Raw genomic sequence first — 20660 nt, 5'->3', positions numbered from 1 at the left:
TCAGGCGAGTGGCGTGCGCACGCGTGCCTGGACCGCAAAGATGTCCGTAGGGCCGTGCATGAGGTCTGACCAGAGTAAGATCTGCAGTCAGGCTTATCTTCAGCCAACCTGGCTACTCCTTCCCTGTCCTTGGCCCCCTTCTTCTAATTCCTCAAACACCCAGATTCCTAACGCCCATTCCTCTTCCCTCCCCGCATCCCCCCTCCCCGCAGAATTTCCCAGGAAAGACCCAACACACACAGCTCAACCCGCGCCTCTGGGGTCGGCACAGCCAGCCCCGGACACTGGTGTATGCAGAATGAGCAGCCTGAACGCTGGCTGTACTCACCCTGCTTCCACCAGCACCCACCGCGGTGGCTGCAAGCCCTGTCCAAGGCGCCCAAGCACACAGATGCGCCCGGAGCCCCCATCGGCTTGCAGACACGCACCGATGCTGCGAGGCCTCCCAAACGCCGGGTCTAGCCAAGAGTCTTTCGGACTTTGCCAGAAACTTGCCTTGCAGAGCAAATAAAAAGTCACCCAGTAACATCCCTGGTTTCCTGTAATGTGTGAAAACCATTCCCCTGCTTTCGATGACAGGCACCTGTTGCTTCCAGTCTTTGAAAGCAGCTTGGCGGCCACAGTGGCCCCGCGGTGACACACGGCCAGCACTGCACGCCGCCCAGCTGCTTCCTCCTGACAGCAATCACTCGAAAGTGCAGACAAACAAATGCTGAGACAGACTAGGTTCGAGGTCTGGAACAGGGCAGAGCGGGAGGGCCTGCTGCCCCCGAGCCCTACCTCAGCCAGCAATCCCCCTGAGAGGGCCGGTTACGTGCGACCCTGCCCAGGAAAACTGGCAAAAGGCAAAGTCCCGGCTCCTCTGGGCCCCGCCCCACCGCAGCCAGCCCACTCCCGGAGCTCCTGGCCCCCTCCCCTCGGGCCCCTCGCGGCACCGGACCCCCAGTGCCGTGCGAACCTTACACGGAAGTAGTGGGTTCAAGTCATTCTCAGGGAGGTGCGAGTGAGCCAGCAGTGGCTGCCTCCGAGTCTGCTGGCTTTTTAAGCAGCAGCTCATTAACTCAAGGAACGAGTCTCTAAAGGATGCGCTTTCTCCAGAGTTCCTTGTAGGGAGAGGGGAGGGACCCCTCAGGTGCCACCCTTTCTCCTGACCAAACAGACCAGAGCAGCCACGGGAGCGGCCTGCGGGCATCTGACACCCGGCACCAGGGCGCCGACCGGCCAAGCGGGTCGCCAGCAAGGATCCGCTGGGCTGCCCTGGGGCTTGCGCTGTACGCTGAGGTCCGTTCGCATCCCCGGGAGTTCGCTACCCAGCCCTCCCCTCGCAGGGAGGGAACAGACACGGAATTGCCCCCCGGGGCGTTTCGCGCCCTGAGGCCCTAACGTGCCCTGTGTTCTCTCCCGTCGTCTGGTACAGGCGGGTCCCCGTACCCGGGCGTGCAGATGGACGAGGACTTCTGCAGCCGCCTGAAGGACGGCATGAGGATGCGGGCCCCGGAGTACGCCACGGCCGAAATGTGAGCCCCGTCCCCCCCGCCCGTGGCTCCCCCCGCCAGGCCGCCTCAGGAGGGGGACCTGACGTTCAGAGCCCCCGTCCCGGGAGATGCGGAGGGCTCTCCTTACTCCAGGTCGCCCCTGCCTGGCCCCCTGGGGCCCCGCCGTGCCGGGAGCACGTCCAGAAGCGAGGCGGCACGTCCTGGACCCGCCCCTGCCTAGGGCGTCTCTCCACCCCCGACGTAGCCGGGAGCCGAGGTTAGGAACGCAGCGTCTAGCTAGGAGCCCGGCCACAACTGAGCAGCCCGCCCGGGAAGTGGAGGCCGGACCCCGTGCCTGCTCACGAAGTGGGCCCGCGGGCTCCGCAGCTGAGCGGCCCTCCAGCCACAGCCGGGACCATGGGGGGACCATGCGGGGCTGGCCGGAGCGTAGGGGGAGACGTGGGGGAGAGGAAGGGGGGTCCGGACTGGGCAGGAACCCTGCTCCCCAGAGGCCTGCGTGGGCAGCGAGGCACCTTCAGCCTGTGCGGAGCGGGGGGCTGGGGCCGCTGCTGGCGGTGGCCCCTCCGCTCGGACCCGTGGCTCTAGGAGGACGGGAGGCCCGTGGTGAGGGCTGTCCGCCTTGGGCAAGGGCTTGCTCGCCTCTCTCGGACTCTGTCTTCCTGACGCTCTGTGGGCGTTTTGCCCTGAGGCCTGGGCAGGAAGGTGATGACCCCAGCGGTTCTGTCAGGCTGCTAGACAAGGACTCGCCCCCCCGTCCACGCTCGCGGTGGTACCACCTTTCCCGAACCGACAGGGGGCCCTCCCCGTCCCACCCCCACAACTTGGGGCCGTCAGGAGCCCCTCGACGGCCTTTGGGAGGAGTCGGAGGGAACGAAGGAAGCGTGGGCTTGGCCAAAGTGCCCTCTCTTTCCTCCATGGCCCAGAGACAAGCTAGGTCAGACCCGGGACCAGGAGGTCGGGGGACTCGGGCCACGGAGGCAGGGCTGGGGAGCGGCCTGAGTGCAGAGGGGAGAAGGGACCTGGCCTTCTCAGTCGTACGTGGTGTCCTCACCAGGAAAGCACGAGGCCCTTCTGAGAGCTGGGGACACGGCTAGATTAGCCCCAGGCCTGCGCTGGACTGCAGAGAGATTTTAAAAGGCAGGCGAGTTCTTAATTGCTCACTTCTTTTACGTGGTGGAGAGGGGCAAACACCAGGAGGTCTGGTTTAAAATGAGATGACTTTGCACTTTACAGTTTTCTAAGTGTTTTCCCCCTGCCACGGTCTCGTATGAAGACCCAAGCCCGCTTGAGGGGCAGGCAGACGGGAATTTTCACCTGAATTGGATGAGTGATGAAACTAAGCCTCTGAGAAGTCTCGTGATTTGTCAGCTAAGTAGAGAGGAGACAGATTTAAAGGCGGTCCTCTGGACTGAGCTCCCTAGATCACAGAACTGTTAAATTAGGAATATACCCCATGTTCCTTAGAAGAAATGTCTAATATGTCCACTCATGCTTTGAATTAAATATTTCCTTTGACTTTTCATATAATCTGAAAATCACAAGAGCAAGTTCCCAGGGACTAACAGTAACAATGATTGCAGTCATTAACAGCAGCATTTAATATTTATTAGTTATTTAGTGCTTATTAAGCATCAGGTACTGCCTTAGGCACTTTAACATATTAATTTACCTCATTCTCATAACAACCCTATAAAGTGGGTGCTGTTATTATCTCCATCTTACAGATGAGAAAACCAAGGCACAGAACACCTAAGTGATTTGCCGCTTTGCCAATTAGTCAAGCAAACCGAGTCTGAGTCCAGAGCCCCCAACACCACGCTACACACACCTGCAGGGTGTGTCTCCAATTCTTATCCAGGTTCTGGTCTAAAACAACTCACATCAACTTTGGGCCCAAAACTCACTTGGACTTTATCAAACCTTCAAATCTTTATAGAAGGTAGCACTTGTACCCCAGTCCATAGAAAGACAGATGGTTCCTCAATTCTAGGGAGTTTATTTTAGAAACTATAAGAAAGCAGCAGCTTTGTGAATTATTTGTTGAGAAGTCCAGAATTCAAACCTTCAGTGTTTGAAAGCTGATGGGTCATTTCCTTCTTGTTTGTTCCAACAGCGGGAAGGCCCTGGTGAGGATGAAGGGCAGCTCTCAGAACTAGGGTTCTGTGACCTGAACTTGGTCTAAATTGGCGTGCCCTTGGGAGCTTGGGTGATAGCTTGGAAAGGAAGCTTTTCTCGCAAGTCCCCTCGCCCCTGGCTTGTTTTCTAGAAGGGCTGTGGGGTTGGGTATAACTGGTGTCTCTTTTATTAAACCTGTTTACTTAGTGATGTAAAACGTTTTAACGTGAGTCACTAATTCCTCACCCAGAGCCTGTTTAATCAGATGTCTTTCAATAAGGGAAGAAATAATGAATGTTTTGATTTTTTTTTTCTTTTCCTTTGGTGTTTGAGATGATTTGTACTGAATTTTAGGCAAGGAGTGGAAACTAGAAGTCAGAAACCAAGAATCAAAATAGAAAACAGCAATAGTCGCAGGTGGTCCCTTCGGCTGGTTTCAGCAGAGAGGAAGCTGGGAGAATCCTGTTCACCATCCTTGCATTTCCCCCCCAGCTGCCTATCAGCGGTGAAGTGATGCTGGCGGGATAAGCCTGGGGCCTCTGCTTGACCAATGCTCCCTATTCTCAGGGCCCCCCCCTGCCTTTTTTTTTTTTTTTTCTGGTTCAAGCCTTTCTTGCTTTGGCTGCCTTGTATAGAATATCTGTGTATATATTTACTGTTCTTCCAATGGCCTCTGAGAATCTCTTTTTTTTTTTTTTTAAGGATTATGATAGCTTTTATTAGATAAGAATCTGTTTCTTGCTAGAGACAAGGGAGCCTCAGACAAGGTAAGGCAGACACAGGCCAGCCTCTGCCACAGCTCACGCCCCTGGGGTGAGGATCCCAGACTCGAGTCTCGTGACCACCTGCCTCTGTAGCGTGCATTTTTGTACCTATCTCAATAAATTAGTAAGATGTGTAAACGGACCTCAATATGAGATCCACACGGGACTGTCTTATGCTACTCTAGCCCTTTGGTCGCTAGCAGGCTGGCCCGGGTTGCCTGGATGGAGCACGTGCCTTGAGCCCTCACTCTAAGGCACTGCTGGTCAGGGAGAGTTAAGGGACCTGTCCTGTGTCCCCCAGAGAGCAGCGACGACAGCCCAGAGTCCCAGCCTCCCTGGTGTCCATAAGTTGAGCCCCATTGCAGTGGTACCCGACACCGGCCCACATAGCACACTCACCCAAGGGCCCTCACCGCTCTTAGAACAAGTCAACCCACAGCCCGCCCCTAGGATTTAGGTCAGACAGGTCCAGTAGATGAGACACATCTGGGAGGGAACCAGAATCATCTTCTGAAAAGAGTCTTGAGCCAGAAGTTTGGACAAATGGAGGAAAATTAGCGATTCAGACATGTGATCTTTATGAACTCCTGTCCCTAAACAAAGACTTAAGTACCCAGCAAGCAGGTATCCTATCAGAAAGTAGGACCTCAGCTCCACCAGCCAACTATCAGGAGAGTTTGCTTGTGAAGACCAGTGCCCGCGGAAAGTTCTGAAGACCACGTGGTGCTCCCACCCCCTTGGGTACCTAGAATTTTATCCCGGGGTTAAATCAGAGCCTTTGGACACGCACACCTGGACCACACTGTTCTGCCTCTTAGAATTGTTTTTACCGAATGGTATTTTTTGCCGTTGAGACTTTGGCCAGTATTGAAAGACAATGTATAAGACCGTCCCACGAAGTCATTATTACCCGGATGATAATGATGCAGCTGAGAGGTGTCTACAAGACCCTCCTTTCAGATTTCAGTTCTGGGAACAGCCATACTTCTTCCCAGTAGCTGGTTTATTTTTAGCTTCCGGCTCATGTGCATCACATAACTGGTTATTCCTTCCTTTCACCAGCTGCCTGGAAGCTTAGAGCATTGCCTCTGTCAAACTACTCAGAATCATGATATAAATTGTGCATGTTAACTCTGCCTGTAGTTTCACCTTTTTTCACTGTTATTTTTACATCCGTCCTGATACTCTGCTTTTCTTTTCTTTTTTTTTTTTTTAACCTTCCTATATTCTTCCTGTCTGTCAGCCACCTCATAGACTTTGACACAAAACAGGGATAGCCTTAAGAGACGCTTGGAGCTGTGGGTGCCGCCTGCAGGCTCACATCTGAGAGGTGGCAGCAGGGACACGCCACCTCAGGCGCACCCTGGCAGCGCCCAGGTCCCAGCAATGTCTGCCGTCTGCCTTAGGAGTTAGGGGTTCATGGAAGCAACAGCACATTCTCTTCTAGGAGATCAGTCTGACTTCCTTCAGCAGACATTTGTTGGGTGTGCACAGGCAGGCCCTGGGTTAGGTGAGGGGTCTGGAGAGGACGTCCCTGCCCGCGCAGGGCTCCCAGCCGGGTTCTGACCCAGAGCCAGAGTCCAGGCCCATTCAGATTCTGATCCGACCTGGTCAGAGTCCTCTCTAGTCTAGGGGGTCTTCCGAGAGAAGAGATGACTTACAATCAACATCTCGAGAACGAAGAGCCCAAAGAGAACAGATCCTTAGGCCAGTGTGTGTACAGACGCCTGGCAGGTGGTTTGCCCAGAAGGGGCAAGTAGAGACCTCTACTCCCTGCAGACGTGACTGAGAGAGAAGCCCGATACCCTTCGGTCTAAAATGTCAGGAGCATCACAGAGGAACCCTGTTGACATTTAGATCCCAGGACGAGAGTCGGCTTCTGGGACACTAAGACAAATGGTTTCATATCAGAAGCTCAGCCTGTACTTTTGCCTTGTGTGGGGAGAGGCCAGTTTGTAACGACGGCTTTGAAATGCTGTGGGTGGGGCAATCAGCTACATGGAAGGAACTAGCACACGGCCCGAGGAGCTACCCACACTGTGCGGACGTCCACCTTTTGGAAGTGATGTGGGTCGTGTACACAGTGCCTCCGCCTGCCCACCTCCACTGCTGAGCTCGACAAGGCAGCTGTGGGGGGTCAGACATCCCATGTGCTCACGCAGGAGCCCAAGGCAGCCTTCATTCCAGCCTGAGAAGGTCCTAAGACTGCAGACTGTTCACCCGTGGGTATTTGTGTCTATATCCACTTTTCACCTTTAAGGACACTGTCCTGCTTTGGACAGTGAAGGGAGGACATGACGCTTCATGGCCGAGTGACCACTGGCGTTTCCCCCCAGACAGCTCGGCTTCACTCAGAGCTCAGCCCCCCCTCCCCGCAACAGCCTGGGTCGTCATGGGCTCCGGGGGGTTGGTTTGTGAGTCTGCCTGTGTAGACGTGTTTTCCACTACCAGCAGGACCTGGCCCGAGCAGCCTTTTTATGTGTCGCGGCCGCATACCCACATCTAAACGTGGAGCAAATACTACATACTACGAGAAGCATCATCTTTATACCCATGACAACACCCATCCCTTGGCCAGTGTGTAGGGCGATCTATGTACTCCCCACTGCTCTCCAGCAATCTCTGCTGTGCTCTCACCCAACAGCTACCAGATCATGTTGGACTGTTGGCACAAAGACCCAAAAGAAAGGCCAAGATTTGCAGAACTTGTGGAAAAACTAGGCGACTTGCTTCAAGCCAATGTACAACAGGTAAATTTATCTAGAATATCAGAAGGCCAAATGCATTCAATGTAAGTCAAGGGAGTGTCTTATTTGTCTGTTATTTTAATGGCTATTAATAGCTGAGCTCACCAGTAAAAGAAAACACGTGTGGGGGTGTGTGGGCGTGTGTGGGTGTGTGCAGACTTATCTTCCCAAGACACAATCAAGATTGTGGAAATGACATAGTTGAACTGAAACAGTGTTCCACAGAAACAGGCTGAAGTAGAAATGCACGCGACTAGAGCTGTCTTTGGTGTTTTAGGATGGCAAAGACTACATCCCACTCAATGCCATACTGACAGGAAATAGTGGGTTTACGTACTCAACTCCTGCCTTCTCAGAGGACTTCTTCAAGGAAGATATTTCTGCTCCAAAGTTTAATTCAGGAAGTTCTGATAATGTCAGGTAAGATCTTTCTTTCCCCAACTTCATTTTATAAAATTTTCAAACATAAAAAAAAGCCCACCTCCTAAACCCAACCATACATTTTACCTTATTTTGTCTATGTACTCTATACGTGTGTCTGTGTGTATTTTTCTTTTTTGCTGAACCTTTTGAAAAAGGGCATAAGGCACTGTAACACCTTCCCTCTAAATACTTTGGTATACATCTTGTACAGGATATTTTTCTGTGCCACCACACCAAAAATTATCACACCAAAGAAAACTGATAATCCCTTCATACTATTAAATTTTCAAATTTCCATTATTTTCCCCAAATGTCTTATGTACCTTTTTTAAAAGCATCATCCAATCAAGAACACTTTGCATTTTCTTTCATTTCTTTAGTCTGTCTTATTCTGGAAGAACTCCTCTTTTGTTCCCCCCAATGACCTTGACTTTTTTCATGATACCTTCGATAAAATGCAACAAACCGGATTTGTTTTCTTACCTGACAAACTAAGGTACCTCTCGTTAGCCTGGAGGAAATTGGAGAAGGTGTAAGGGAAGAAAGATGTACTGAGTAGCCGTGCTGGGCGGGGTCAGCACCTCAGTCCTAGCAGTGACACGTGTGTCACACACATTCAGTGCGACACGTTAGACACGTGCTGTGTGGTCTGGCACCATGCTGGGCTCTTTGCATACCTCACCTCCTTTAATGCTCAAACCAATCCTATGAAGTATTCCTGTTATACAAGTGGGGACAGTAGAGCTCCACAGAGGACAGCTCGCCAAAACTGTGCGGCTCGAAAGCCGCAGGACAGAACTTCTAACCCAGGTGTTCTGGCACTCCCTCCCTGTCCCCGCGTAGTCAGGACTCGTTTCAGGACTTTTAGACTATCCTGTGGGCCTTCTAGCATTTTTGTCTGCAGTCGGTACACTCCTAGGGCTCCAACCTCAGTTCAGCCAAGCTTGGCAGGTGACTAGGGAAGAGCTGGAAAGACTGATGGTCTGGGACAGGCCTGGAAGAAGTCCAGTGGCCGGCCCAGATTTGCGGTGCTGGGTCACAGGTCAGCGGCACGATTCATACTTCACAACCAGCCCAGATGAGTCATCCATTGTTTTAAAGATGAGAAAAGTAAGCGTGGATTAAATAAATTAGCAGGGGCGGATTGGGTCAAAGGAAGGTGTCAAAGTTACACGGGCCTTTCCAGTCTGTTGCTTAGCCTTGGGCCCAATAGGGAGCTTGCCTAAGAGATGGGGCCTTGTCGGTGGTGACAGGGCCTCAGGTGAGGGGGCGTACAGTGGGTCCCTCTGCCGGCCCCTCCTAACAGATCAACCAAAGCTCAGAAGGCAGTCACAGGGAGCTCATCCAAATACTACCCCTTTCTCCCGATCTGTGATCGCAAAACTGGATACACAAGACTAGCCCTGGTGCTTGATTATGCCACTGAATCAGCTGGGTGACCCTGACGGGTCATGTCCTTTCAGAAGCAGCAGCTGTGCATACCGAAGCCACAACCCCTCCCTGGGCATCATTTCCCATTTCTTTGTAACATGGGTGTTTAGACCAGATGACGACTCGGGTCTCTTCTCAGCCCGACACCATCTGGTTCCACGGGGGACCAGAGGCCTGACCACTAGCGCGTCTCTCAAGGGTCCCTCTGGGGTTTTGCTCAAAACTATGCAACGTGGATTAGCAACCACGGGAGGAAGTAGCACCCCTGTCCGGATTCCCAGGGAAACACAGCCAGAGAATTGCAGCCTCAAGAGGGGTGAGGTGACTCCTAGTATTTGGGTTCACCTTAGCTGGGATGTGGTGCCCATGGTCTCCTGACTAATCAAAACTGGATGCATTTTCCTGTCTTGATTATTCTTTCTGCTTTTTCTTTAGATATGTAAATGCTTTCAATTTCATCAACCTGGAAAAAATCAAAACCTTTGAAGAACTTTCACCAAATGCCACCTCCACGCTTGATGTAAGTAACGGAAGTAACCTACTCAGTGCACCCCATCCAAACACAGACTCCAGTCGCCCGGGGGCTCTAGGTCAATGGGGGCCAGTCATCAGTGGTGGCTGAAATGACCATTTCAGGGGGGCTGACAACAAGACATAGCATACACAGAGCTAATTTGAAAGTAATTGTGTAGTTTGAAGCTGACCCAGGATTCACTCCAGGGCCCATGTCCTTGCCTGGGCGTAACTCAGTCCCCTAGGAAACCTCACTGCGTGTTTCTAAGCTTCTTGGCCATCAGTGATGGAACCTTGCTTTCAGAGCATTAGAGGAACTCAAAGCTGTGTGAGTGGCCGCACCCTCGTGGTGCGACAGAGAGCCCTCTCCCACGAGCAGCTCTGAGATCCTGGAAGAGTCTCCTAGGCCTCTGCTCCCTCCCGCGAAGGTTCCAGAGCTGAACAGCCCTGTTCCCACCCAACCACACAGGGCAAAGCGATCCGGACAGCCCAGCAAACAAGAGGCCTCAACATGCTTGTCCCTTTAAAAGATCTGGGCTGTGGGGCTGAGAGATGAGAGAATAAGGGAAGGGGAGGAGAGGGAGGGCTGGACAAGAGACACGGCCGCTGCATCTCAGGGCCGCTCACGGAGTTGTGACCCAAAAAAGGCCTGTAAAACCTACTGTGGTGTGAAGGTGATGACCACAGTGTGGCCTTGAGACATAGCACAGTCACCGCTGAAAAACACCAAACCCTTCCAAACACACCAGACAAACAGGAAAAGATTATTTAAACACTAAAAAAAAAAAAAAAAAATTACAAATAAGCTGATGAATACAAAGGCAAAGTGGCTGGAAATTTTGGTTTGCTGCTTAGAAAAACTGGTTTTAAGTCCAAGGAAACGATACGAAACAAAACATGGAAGGCTTCTTTGACCCTCAGCCCTGCCCACCTGAGTCCCTCGGGAACTAGGGCAGGCCCCTTGCTGAGGCTCCTTTACTGGCAGATAGTTAAAGACACAGACAGAGCCACGGGGGGACTCAGGGTGGCAGGAACCACGTGTGGGGTCCACTCACTGGAAACGCCGTGTTAACAGAGTCAGGAGGACCCTGCATAAAACTCAGTGCTAAATACGAACCAACGAGGAAACAGAATGGCTGGAAACCATCACACAGGAGGGCCTAAAAATTCCGTAGAATCTTCAAGAAAAATTAAACCGTGTCTTTATAAGTTCTCAGAGTCTTTGCATATCATTGCCAAGTCATCCGCCCAACTATCTTTAATATATTTAAGCAATAATTTGCATAAAAGTTGACTAGGAAAAACGCTCACCTGGTACCCGCAGTTTTCCCTTTCGTTTACATTTGCTTGCTTCACCGTCAGGAGGAAGGCCCTCAGCCACTGGGCACAGGGATTTCCTGTGACTGACAAAGTTTAGACTTGCCAATATGGAGGCAACGCTGTGTCTTCACAGGCAGGGAGCGTGGAAGGTGAGGCCAGAGCCTGGAGTGACCTTAGATGCGCATCCCAACATCACACCCCGATTGGCATGGGCCCCTCTGGGTCAAGCAAGAGGTGTAACCTTTTCCTTCTTCCCTCCTTCCCTTCAGGACTACCAGGTGGACAGTGGCACCCTGCTGGCCTCTCCCTTGCTGAAGCGCTTCACCTGGGCCGAGAGTAAACCCAAGGCCTCACTGAAGATTGAGTAAGGACGCTGGGGGGCTTTGACCAGTTCCCGGAGGGGCGAGAAGGAAGATGACGGGGGGGAGGGTTTCATGGCGATACCTGAGGGCTACCTGCCCTCCTTGACCATAGTGTCCAGGCCGTGCAGAAAGCACTTTTTTCTCCCCAGAAGGACAGGAAAGAGGGCATAAAATCAGACATTTGCGCGCCATGTTCTGGGAAGGAAGACTGGGATTTAAGAGAAAACAGAACTTGCTTCATGGGCAAGGACAGGCAGTCCAAGCCCATGAAGCACAGCCCCTCGCTGGAAAGGAGCCCGATGTCTCCAACTGTCAACGGTGCACAGTTCAGATGGAGACCTGCTCACAGGGCGGGGAGGGGACGGGCACCCATCACCACCCCGGGCCGGCAGCAGCGGCACAGGAAGGGCCCCACTACTGCCATCCAGCCCTAAGACTCGCCCTCCTGACACCCCAACCCTTCCAAGTGAGGGCTCATGTCCTGTGGACCCTGGCTCTCCTTCCTCCACACAGCGGCCAGTGGCAACGCTGTCGGAAAACGTGGGCTCTCGCTGGACCCTCCAGGGCCCTGCTTCTCTCGGTGCTCGTCTCTGCCCAGGGACAGTGCTGGACAGGGCAAGGCCGGGCCTACCAGGCTTGCCTTCCCTTCCCGGTTCAAACGCCTGCCCCTGACTCACCCACAGGCAGAACCGTTCTGCTCCTCTTTTACCTAAATCAGGGGTGTGCTGACTTACAGAGCCAGAGGGTAAACAAGGGCTCACCTCTGCCACTTACAGAAGCAGCCGTCAACAGTACACGAGCAAGGAGCTGCAGCTGTGTCCGGTCACCTCTCCCTGCAGAAGCAGGCAACCGCGGCCAGGGAGCACAGGAAAATGTGCTTAACCTCATTAGTCATCAGGGAGATGCAAGTCACATGAGACGCCCCTTCACACCCGCCGGCACGCCTGGAATCAGAGTCAGTGTCGGCGAGGAGGTGGAGAAATTAGAACCCTGTATGCTCGCTGGTAGGAACGTAAGATAGTGCAGCCACTTTGGAAAACAATCTAGCAGTTCCTCAGAAGGCTAAACAGAGTTAGTCTAGGAGCCAGCAATTCAACTCCGCAGGTATACACCCCACGGAAATGAAAACTTACGTCCGCACAGAAACTTGCACACAAACGTTCATAGCAGCATTATTCATAACAACCAAAAGTAGAAACAACTCGAATGTCTATCAATTGGCGAATGGATAAATAAAATGCATACATCTGTACAATAGAAGATTTGTCAATAAAAAGTATGAGGTACTGATACACGCTACAACATGGATGAGCCTTGAATTAAGTGAAAAGAGCCGGTCATGAAACACCACGCATCGTATGCTTCCATGTATATGAAATGCCCAGAATAGCCATCTGTGAATATACTAACAACCATTGGCCTGTACGCTTTAAATAGGTGAATCGCATAGTATGTAAGTTATATGCCAATAAATCTGTTGCTTAAAAAAAAAAACAACACAAACAGGTGGCCCGCGCACGGCTATTTTGCTGGCCCTGATCCAAGTCAAAGGGTGGCCACAGACGCCTCTGAGCGATGGGGCCCACAGCGCATCAACCCCAGGGAGCTGGAGGGCCTGGAACGTTCGGGGGCGCACCCCCGGGGGCCCAGAGCCGCGCGCCGGGCAGGTCAGGGGACACCGCGGAGAGTGAGGGGAGAAGCGGGGCCCACGCGCTTTTGTTTCCTGCTTTAAAACACTTCCAGAAACACTTTCCTGTGTGAAAAAAGGAAAACCACCCATTGCATCCTCTGCTCGGAGACTAAAATATAGAACATGGATCAAAGGCTGGGCGCGCGAATGCAGAGCCAGTCAAACAACGTCGTGGAGCCCGGGGTCCTCATTCTCGTCCCAGCTGTTAAGCCCACCAAACACGGGAGGACAAGAGAAGCGCCTGTCCCCGGCGCGGCGTCCTGGGCTCCACGCGACGCCCGGAACCCGGCAGCCAGTGCCCTCCCGCTTCACCCTTGCGGCGCTCCACCACCCTAACTGGACGCGCCTCTCCTCCGGAGCACAAGCGTGAGAGCGAGACCGACGGCTGTGCTCACCTTTCCGTCGGACGTTCTAGTAGTTTCTCCAGGCGGCTGTAACAAACTTCCACAAACTCGGTGGCTCGACACAGGAGAAAAGTATTCCCTCGCGGTTCCAGAGGCCGGACGTCCAAGATCAAGGTGTCGCCGGGCTGCACTCCCTCGGGAGGCCCCGGGGAGGACCGGCCCCCGCCTCCTCCAGCGCTGCCGCCCCCGGCGTCTCCTCGGCCGTGACCCCGCTCCTCGGCCCCGTCTTCCCGCCCCTCCTGCGTGCGCCGTGACGCCCGCTCCGCCTCTCTTATAAGGACGCGTGTGATTGTGCTTGAGGCCCACCTGGGGGACGCAGGCCAGGCGCCGCCTCCGGAGATCCTTTAGCTCAATCGCAGCTCTTGCCGTATCAAGTGCTATTCACAGGTTCCAGCGATTCGACTTCAGTATTTGCGGGGTTGGGGAGCGTCTTTGAGCCAATCACAGGAGTAGGGGAGGGCTGGACCCAAGCCTGGGGGCTATTTTCCACCAGCAGTTCTGGGTTTGCCTTAACTAATCCCACCGTCGGCCCCGGCCGGCCGGCGGAATGACCCCCAGCTGGTGGCAGAGAGGCCGTGCGCAGCTCCAGAGACCCGGGCAGAGGGCGAGGTGGGACTCCACAGCCATGAACCCCAGGACGGCTATGAGCAAACGACCCACTAAGGGGTGGACTTGAGTGTGTGCAAGAAATCAACTTTGTACGGTTGATTTTTTTCTTTTCTTTTCTTTCTTTAGCTTGAGAGTAACCAGTACAAGTAAGGAGTCGGGCCTTTCTGACCTCAGCAGACCCGCGTTCTGCCATGCCAGCTGTGGGCACCTCAGCAGAGGCCGGCGCAGATTCACCTGTGACCACTCGGAGCTGGAGAGGAAGATTTCGTGCTGCTCTCCCCCGCCCGACTACAACTCCGTGGTCCCGTACTCCACCACCCCCCGTCTAGAGCCCGACTCAGCACAGCCTTCTTTCTAGAACCACGTGTGTATTTATACCCCCAGAAAAGTAGCTTTTGCCAGTATTATGCATATATAAATCGACACCTTTTCCTTTCCACAGAAGCCAGCTGCTTTTGTGTGACTGTTAATAGTGCTTCTGTCTCTTTTGACTAACACGAATGTAACCCCAGATAGAGGAATAGTGACAAGCCAAGAGCACCACTGCCAACCCTCGCGGGACTCAGAGGGCAGGACAAATCCTTCCTCAGCCCCAGGACTTGCCTCTCCTCCCCGGGACCCCAGGGCCGCCGGGCTCCGGGTGGTTCAGGACACGCACTGTCACCTGTCACCGCAGCTCAGACTCGGCGGCGGGCCAGCAAGGCCTGTGCTGCGCAGGCGTGGCTCTGGGGCCCTGCAGCAGCTGACACGCATGTGAGGAGGAGGAGGGGAGAGAGGAAGAGAACAGGACAGGGGGCGGGCGGTGAGCGGAGGCCAAAAAAGGCCAAATGTAATTTTTGCAACGACCCAGCACATGGCATCACCTCAGCTATGGGACGGGTTCTGTGCCTCTTCCCAGACGGGGCACGGCTTTTGTCTCCAGCGCTGAGTGGAGCTCAAAGCCAAGCCCGTCCCCCAGCAGGACACGCTGACCCCGCCTCCTGAGCTGGGCTGGGCAGGGGTGCCAGGGGTGGGGGTGTGGGGGGTCGCCTCTCCCCATGCGCTGCTCCCAGGAAGCTCACCCCAGTGAGTCTGGTCTGCTAGGTCACCGGTTCGGCTTAAAGCCACGTTTTCAAAGATACTGTCAGATTCCATCTGGAGTGTTAACATCTAGTCAAGACACTTAACTCAGTTTTTGGAATTAACCTGTTTCGTACAGTTAGTTATAAAAGGAAGCTGAGGAGAAGGAAAACAGTCTTGCGGAGGTTTACTCTAGACCCAGACTAGGATAGATGGAGAAAAAAAGAAAAGGCAGAGTGAAAACTCCATCTCCACGCCAACCAGACCAACTCCTGAAAACCGTGGCGACCCGAGGACGGAAGTCAACCAGGTGTCCTTCTTATTCGGTGGAGACCCTACCCACGCTCGCCCCTTAGACAGAAGAGCATTGACCAATGTCTACTAAGCACTTTACGCTCTTTGAGGAAAAAGGTGGTATGTAATTTATGCAAGATACTTCTAGAATTGGGACTCAGGATATTAGTTAATGAGCTGACAATAGGAGAAAAGCCTCTTTTCATCTACTTTGGGCCTTGCCTCGGATCTGAGGATGATGGAAATAGGGAGACAGGGTACAAAAGGGTGCCTACTTCTCAGGGTCCAGAGGCCCTGGACCCCTCACTGGCTCTGCGTGATGCTGCGTATTTAGGATGTGCACACCTTCTGGGGCCAGTTGGAGCCAGACAGGCCACAAGGAATCGCTGCTCCCAGTAGAGAAGAGGATGCTTCCCTTCTTAACTCTAGAACCTGAGACGGAAGTGATGGACGGGCCTGTGCTTCCCGCCCCGTGTGCCACAGTCTTGCTTCAAGGCTTTTCGTATGAAGAGATGGGAGAGCTGGAAGGTCCCCAGCAAGACGTCGGCTGCTTCCGGGGGCGGGGACTCTGCTGGAGGAGCCTCTGGCCAGTCTCCAGCAAGAGCCAAGTGCAGAGAGAATCGGGCCAGGGCCAGGAGAGGGGGGCCTTCTTCTTCCTCTTCTTCACAAGCCCAGGAGCACCTGTGACCCCCGGCAACAGTAGAAATCAGGTAACCGGGAGGAGGTCAAACGGGGAAATTACAAGAAGACCACAATCGATTCTCCTGTTTTCTCAAATCAGTTAAGGATCCAGCAGTTAGTGGAAACAAAGAAAAACCTTAGCTATACATATAATGTCTTGATTTCAATAATCTAACTCTTAATCATTAAGAGGCCTTAGTAATACCATCTATCCAAAAGACAAAGAACACGTTAGACTATGTTAATCCGGCTTCCTCAGAGACTCGGGTCTGTCCGTCAGTCCGGTTTTCTCTGGAGTCTTAACATAGAACGAAAACTGGAAGCTGGGAGGAATGAGTGTATCCAGTGGCGAAGGGCTTGTCCCAGACGGGTTCGTTGAAACAGCACTGAAAATTCAATCACTAGTGGACTGATGGTATTATTAGACCCATTTGTCATTTCCGACAGAAATGGTTGGCATGAACAATGAGGGGACAAGCACTCCCTTTCAGGACTTGTGAGATCACGGACACGGAGCAGCGTGGGTAGGAGGGGACGGGAACCACGCGCGAGCCTGTATCTAGTTGGTCTAAGAATGACGCTCAGGCCCGTGGAGCAAGTGGGTCCAAACCCTGAGAAGGTGACCTCGGCCTTCTGGCTGCACCTCGCTTCCCAGCCCCTAAGAATGCCACACAGGAAACAACCACATGTCGGCCCCTTTTAACTGATCAAAGAAGGAGTGCATCTTTGACCGACAGTGGTAGTAACTATATGTATATTTGTGTGTGTGTGTGTGTGTGTGTTGTTCAGAACTATTTAAGGAAACTGGAATTTTAAAGTTACTTTTATACAAACCAAGAATATATGCTGCAGATATAAGTAAGACAGAATCTCGTCCTACATCTCTAGTCACTATGAATGTACTTTGTATGCTATCTTCATATAATAAAATTAACTTACAAAAACATCCATATATTTTCTATTTTTCGTATAAATGAAAAAAGGGGTCTTGGTTTCCCTGGGCGGGGGAGTGGACAGGTGTTCTGGGAGAGCCCATGAAATGCCAATTACTAATCCAGCACAAGAAACAGAAAGCAAGCGCCACTAAAGATGGGGCACAGAGTGTCTACCAGCCCACAGAGTGGCTGCTCTAAACAATCGAGACACTGCGAACAGTAAATCAACATCAAAATCTAAAATGAATACGACCACAAGTAAAATGTACAGACTGAGCGCGAGTGCTGGCTGCAGACCAAAGTCCCCTCAATTAAAAAAGAGGCAGGGGCTTCCCTGGTGGTGCAGTGGTTGAGAATCTGCCTGCCAATGCAGGGGACACGGGTTCGAGCCCTGGTCTGGGAAGATCCCACATGCTGCGGAGCGACTGGGCCCGTGAGCCACAATTACTGAGCCTGCGCGTCTGGAGCCTGTGCTCCGTAACGAGAGGCCGCGATAGTGAGAGGCCCGCGCACCGCGATGAAGAGTGGCCCCCGCTTGCTGCAACTAGAGAAAGCCCTCGCACAGAAACGAAGACCCAACACAGCCATAGATAAATAAATTTTTTAAAAAATAGCATCCTCCTCCCCCAGCCATATCCCTTTAAAAAAAAAAAAAAAAAAAGAGGCAGGCTTTCCCAAACACTAATATTACCATAATCACAGAATGTGTGTGTGTGCGTGCACATGTGCATGGGTGTATATTTGTGTATTAGAGGTTGTGTGCTGGGAACCATACAAAATAACTAGGCAAAGACACAAGAGCTTCCCTAAGAAAAGGACACTAGCTAAGTATTCTTCAATTTTGTTTTGTGGATTACATCCTAGAAAGAGGAACCATTTAGGTAATCACTAATAGACACAGAATAATAAGTGACCAACACATTGTCTTAGAAAGCGGTCGTACCATCACCTTCCTAATACCGTCATGAGCAAACCAGATTGGAGAAACATTTCCAGGGAAAACAGGCCTACTTTCTTTGGGACAAGGCGAGAAAAAGGGATAAATGACTAATCTCAATAAATTTGTGGTTATTAGCTGAAGAGGGCAAAAAGCATTTTATCTTCGAGAATCTGAAATCCTTTAAAAATATTACTGGTTTTCTTAACACAAAAGTCACTAATTTAGGCAAAGGATTTGAAGAATGCTCAAGGAATTGGTGTCACGTCATCGTTTAGAAGTTTTCTCATGACTCTAGAAACTTATTGTACATTTGGGAATTGATTTTTTTCTTTTGTCCAGCAGAAGCATAGCCCAGTAAGGTATACTGGACTCCTCAGTGTTAAACATATTACCAGACTTTTGGATTTCACAGGCCAGGAAATATTTCAGAAATATCCTGGGTCCCAACACAGGAATGACTAGCCTTCTGTTTTTTGAACTAAAGACATTTAAGAGAAAAAACAAAACCAAGTAAACCCCCAAACCCACTAGATGCCACTAATGTTCTATTTCTTGATCTGGGTGTGGTAAATAGGTACGTTCACTTCATGATCATTCACTGAGCTGTACCCTTACATGCAAACGCGTGCGTGTATGCTCTTCTTCAATAAAGGATTATTAAAATGAAAAAAACCTGATTGATTGCCACAACTTTTCACAGAGGAAAAACCCATTTTAAAAAGAGTAAGGACTTAGACTCAAACATAGCAACTGAATTTTTATGTGCCAGGAACTATTCCAAGTGGTTTAGAGAAATAAACTCATTTAAATTTCAAAGCAACCCAATGTGATAGGCACTATTAGTATACCCATCACATCGATGGGACAACTGAAGGAGTCAAGAGAACTTCAAAACCCCACCATCACATCTGCCCACCTACCAGCATCTGCACCCAGACACTCTGCCCTCCCGACTCAGCACACCGGGGGTACACTCAGCCCCTCCCTCTCCTCGACTCAAGGCCATTGCTCCAGCAACTCACCACCCCTCACCCCTGCCCATCTTCCCTTTTCCGCTGGATCATACGAACAAGCTATTACCTCTCCCATCTGGCAAAAAAACCAAAAACCCTCCATCCCTGCCTTCCCCTCCGGCTACCGCCCCATTTCTCTTTTCCTCTTCACGGCAAAATTCCTTGAAAGAGCTGGTTATACTACTCTTCGTTTCTGGTTCCTCTCCTCCCACTCAGGCCGAGCTTTCTCTCCCACTCACTGAAAAGGAGCTGCTCCATGGGGAGCTTATCCATGACGCCATGTCGCTAAACTCAGTGGCCATTTTCAGTCTCAGTCTTAACACCTTGACCCTTATTCCTGGAAACACCTTGATTCTAGGACATCACGGATTTTTCTTCCCACCTCACTGGTCATTTCTGCCTCATACTTGTCTTCTTTTCTCTGATCCTTGAACAGTGTTCCAGGAACCCCAGGGCTCTGCCCCTGGACCTTTCCACTTCTCAGTCTATACTAACTCTCGTTATGATCTCAACCAACCTCAAGCCTTGAAATGACACCTATATGATCATGACTTGCAGATTACACGTATAGGCCAGATCTCTCCTCCTAACCTCCGAACTCTTATGTGAGTGCTAAACCAACATCTCTTGATGCTGGAACAGATTGTATTTTCCAAAAAATAGCTGCACCAATATCTCCCATCCCACATGAGCTTTGGCAGTGTCCTTGTCACTTCCCCATCCAATTCCTCTCCCCTGGGATCAGAGCAGGCTTTGTGACTCGTCAGCAACAGAATGTGCCAGAAGTGACCCTGCACGATTCCGAGGCCAGATCAGAAAAGATCATGCAGCCTCCACCCGAGGTCACTCATTCTCCAACCGGTCCCACCAGAGACCCAGTCGCCAGAGCTGGAGAAGCCTAAGCCTCACGGAGAGGCCACGAGTTGCTGCCTCCATTGACCGGCCCCAGCTGAGCCCCGTTCATGACCTTCAGTTCAGGTGCCAGGTCGGATGATTTCAGCCCCCATCCCCACGGCACTGGAGTTTTCCCTGCTGAGGTCCAACATAATGGGTAGAGCTAAGACATCCCTGCTGTGCCCTGTCCTAATTCCTGACCCACAGAATCCATGAGAGTAAAACGGGGGTTGTTTTATGCCACTGAAGTTTACAGTCCGTCATCACAAAACACTAAAAAACCAGAACAAATGTGCACTAAACATCTCAAACTTAACAGGCCCCAGACCAAATTCCCAACTGTCTTTCCTCACTTCCCCGTCTTCCCCGTGCCAACCCCCTCCCTTCCTCCCTCCCTCCAAAAACCCCTTTGTTCCTACAACCACCTCTTTCAATTCAGTAGAATCCTCCATCCTGTCAGTAGTGGGCCAAAATCTTCAGTCATTTTGATTCCTCGCTTCTTTCTTACTCCACGTCCTATAAATCATAAATCAGGACATGCTCTTGGCTCTACCTTTAAGATGTATTCAGAATCCAGTTGCTTCCCACTGCCTCTACGGCTATCGCCCCATCACCCCGCCCCAAATCCCCTCACTAGTAGCCCGAGTGACCCTTTCAAAGGCTGTGCCAGGTTATTCCTGCTCACAATCCTCCTGGAAGCTTCCCCTACAGGAGTAAAAGCCAAACAATGGAATGGCTTCCAATTGGAATGGTCTACAAGACACTCCACCTCCCTTCCCCATCACCCTTTCTGACCTCACTTCCTGCCGATTCTACTCTGGCCACGGTAGCCTGCTTGCCATGCCTCCAACACTCCCGGCACATTCCCTGGCCTGGAATTCTTTTCCCTCAGACATCTGCATGCCTGGCTCCTTCACTTCAAGTCTTTGCTCAGATACAACCTTCTCAGGGAGACCTACCACCCAGATCA

General features: G+C 51.8%; 1 protein-coding gene across 1 annotated transcript in view; it reads left to right on the top strand.

Moving 5' to 3' along the window:
* FLT1 (fms related receptor tyrosine kinase 1) overlaps window positions 1-17098 on the top strand; it is a 171623-nt gene extending 154525 nt beyond the window's left edge. The window contains exons 25-30 of the mRNA XM_036831571.1: window positions 1418-1517; window positions 7020-7125; window positions 7400-7542; window positions 9412-9496; window positions 11079-11173; window positions 14001-17098. Of these exons, the coding sequence (XP_036687466.1) occupies window positions 1418-1517; window positions 7020-7125; window positions 7400-7542; window positions 9412-9496; window positions 11079-11173; window positions 14001-14232 (761 nt within the window). The 3' untranslated portion in view covers window positions 14233-17098. The remainder of the gene's footprint in view (window positions 1-1417; window positions 1518-7019; window positions 7126-7399; window positions 7543-9411; window positions 9497-11078; window positions 11174-14000) is intronic.
* The last annotated feature ends 3562 nt before the right edge of the window (window positions 17099-20660 follow it).

The sequence above is a fragment of the Balaenoptera musculus genome, chromosome 18 (genome assembly GCF_009873245.2).
Source record: "Balaenoptera musculus isolate JJ_BM4_2016_0621 chromosome 18, mBalMus1.pri.v3, whole genome shotgun sequence".
NCBI lineage: Eukaryota > Metazoa > Chordata > Mammalia > Artiodactyla > Balaenopteridae > Balaenoptera > Balaenoptera musculus.
Note: the sequence above shows the minus strand (reverse complement) of the source record. Positions and strands in the feature narration are given on the sequence as shown.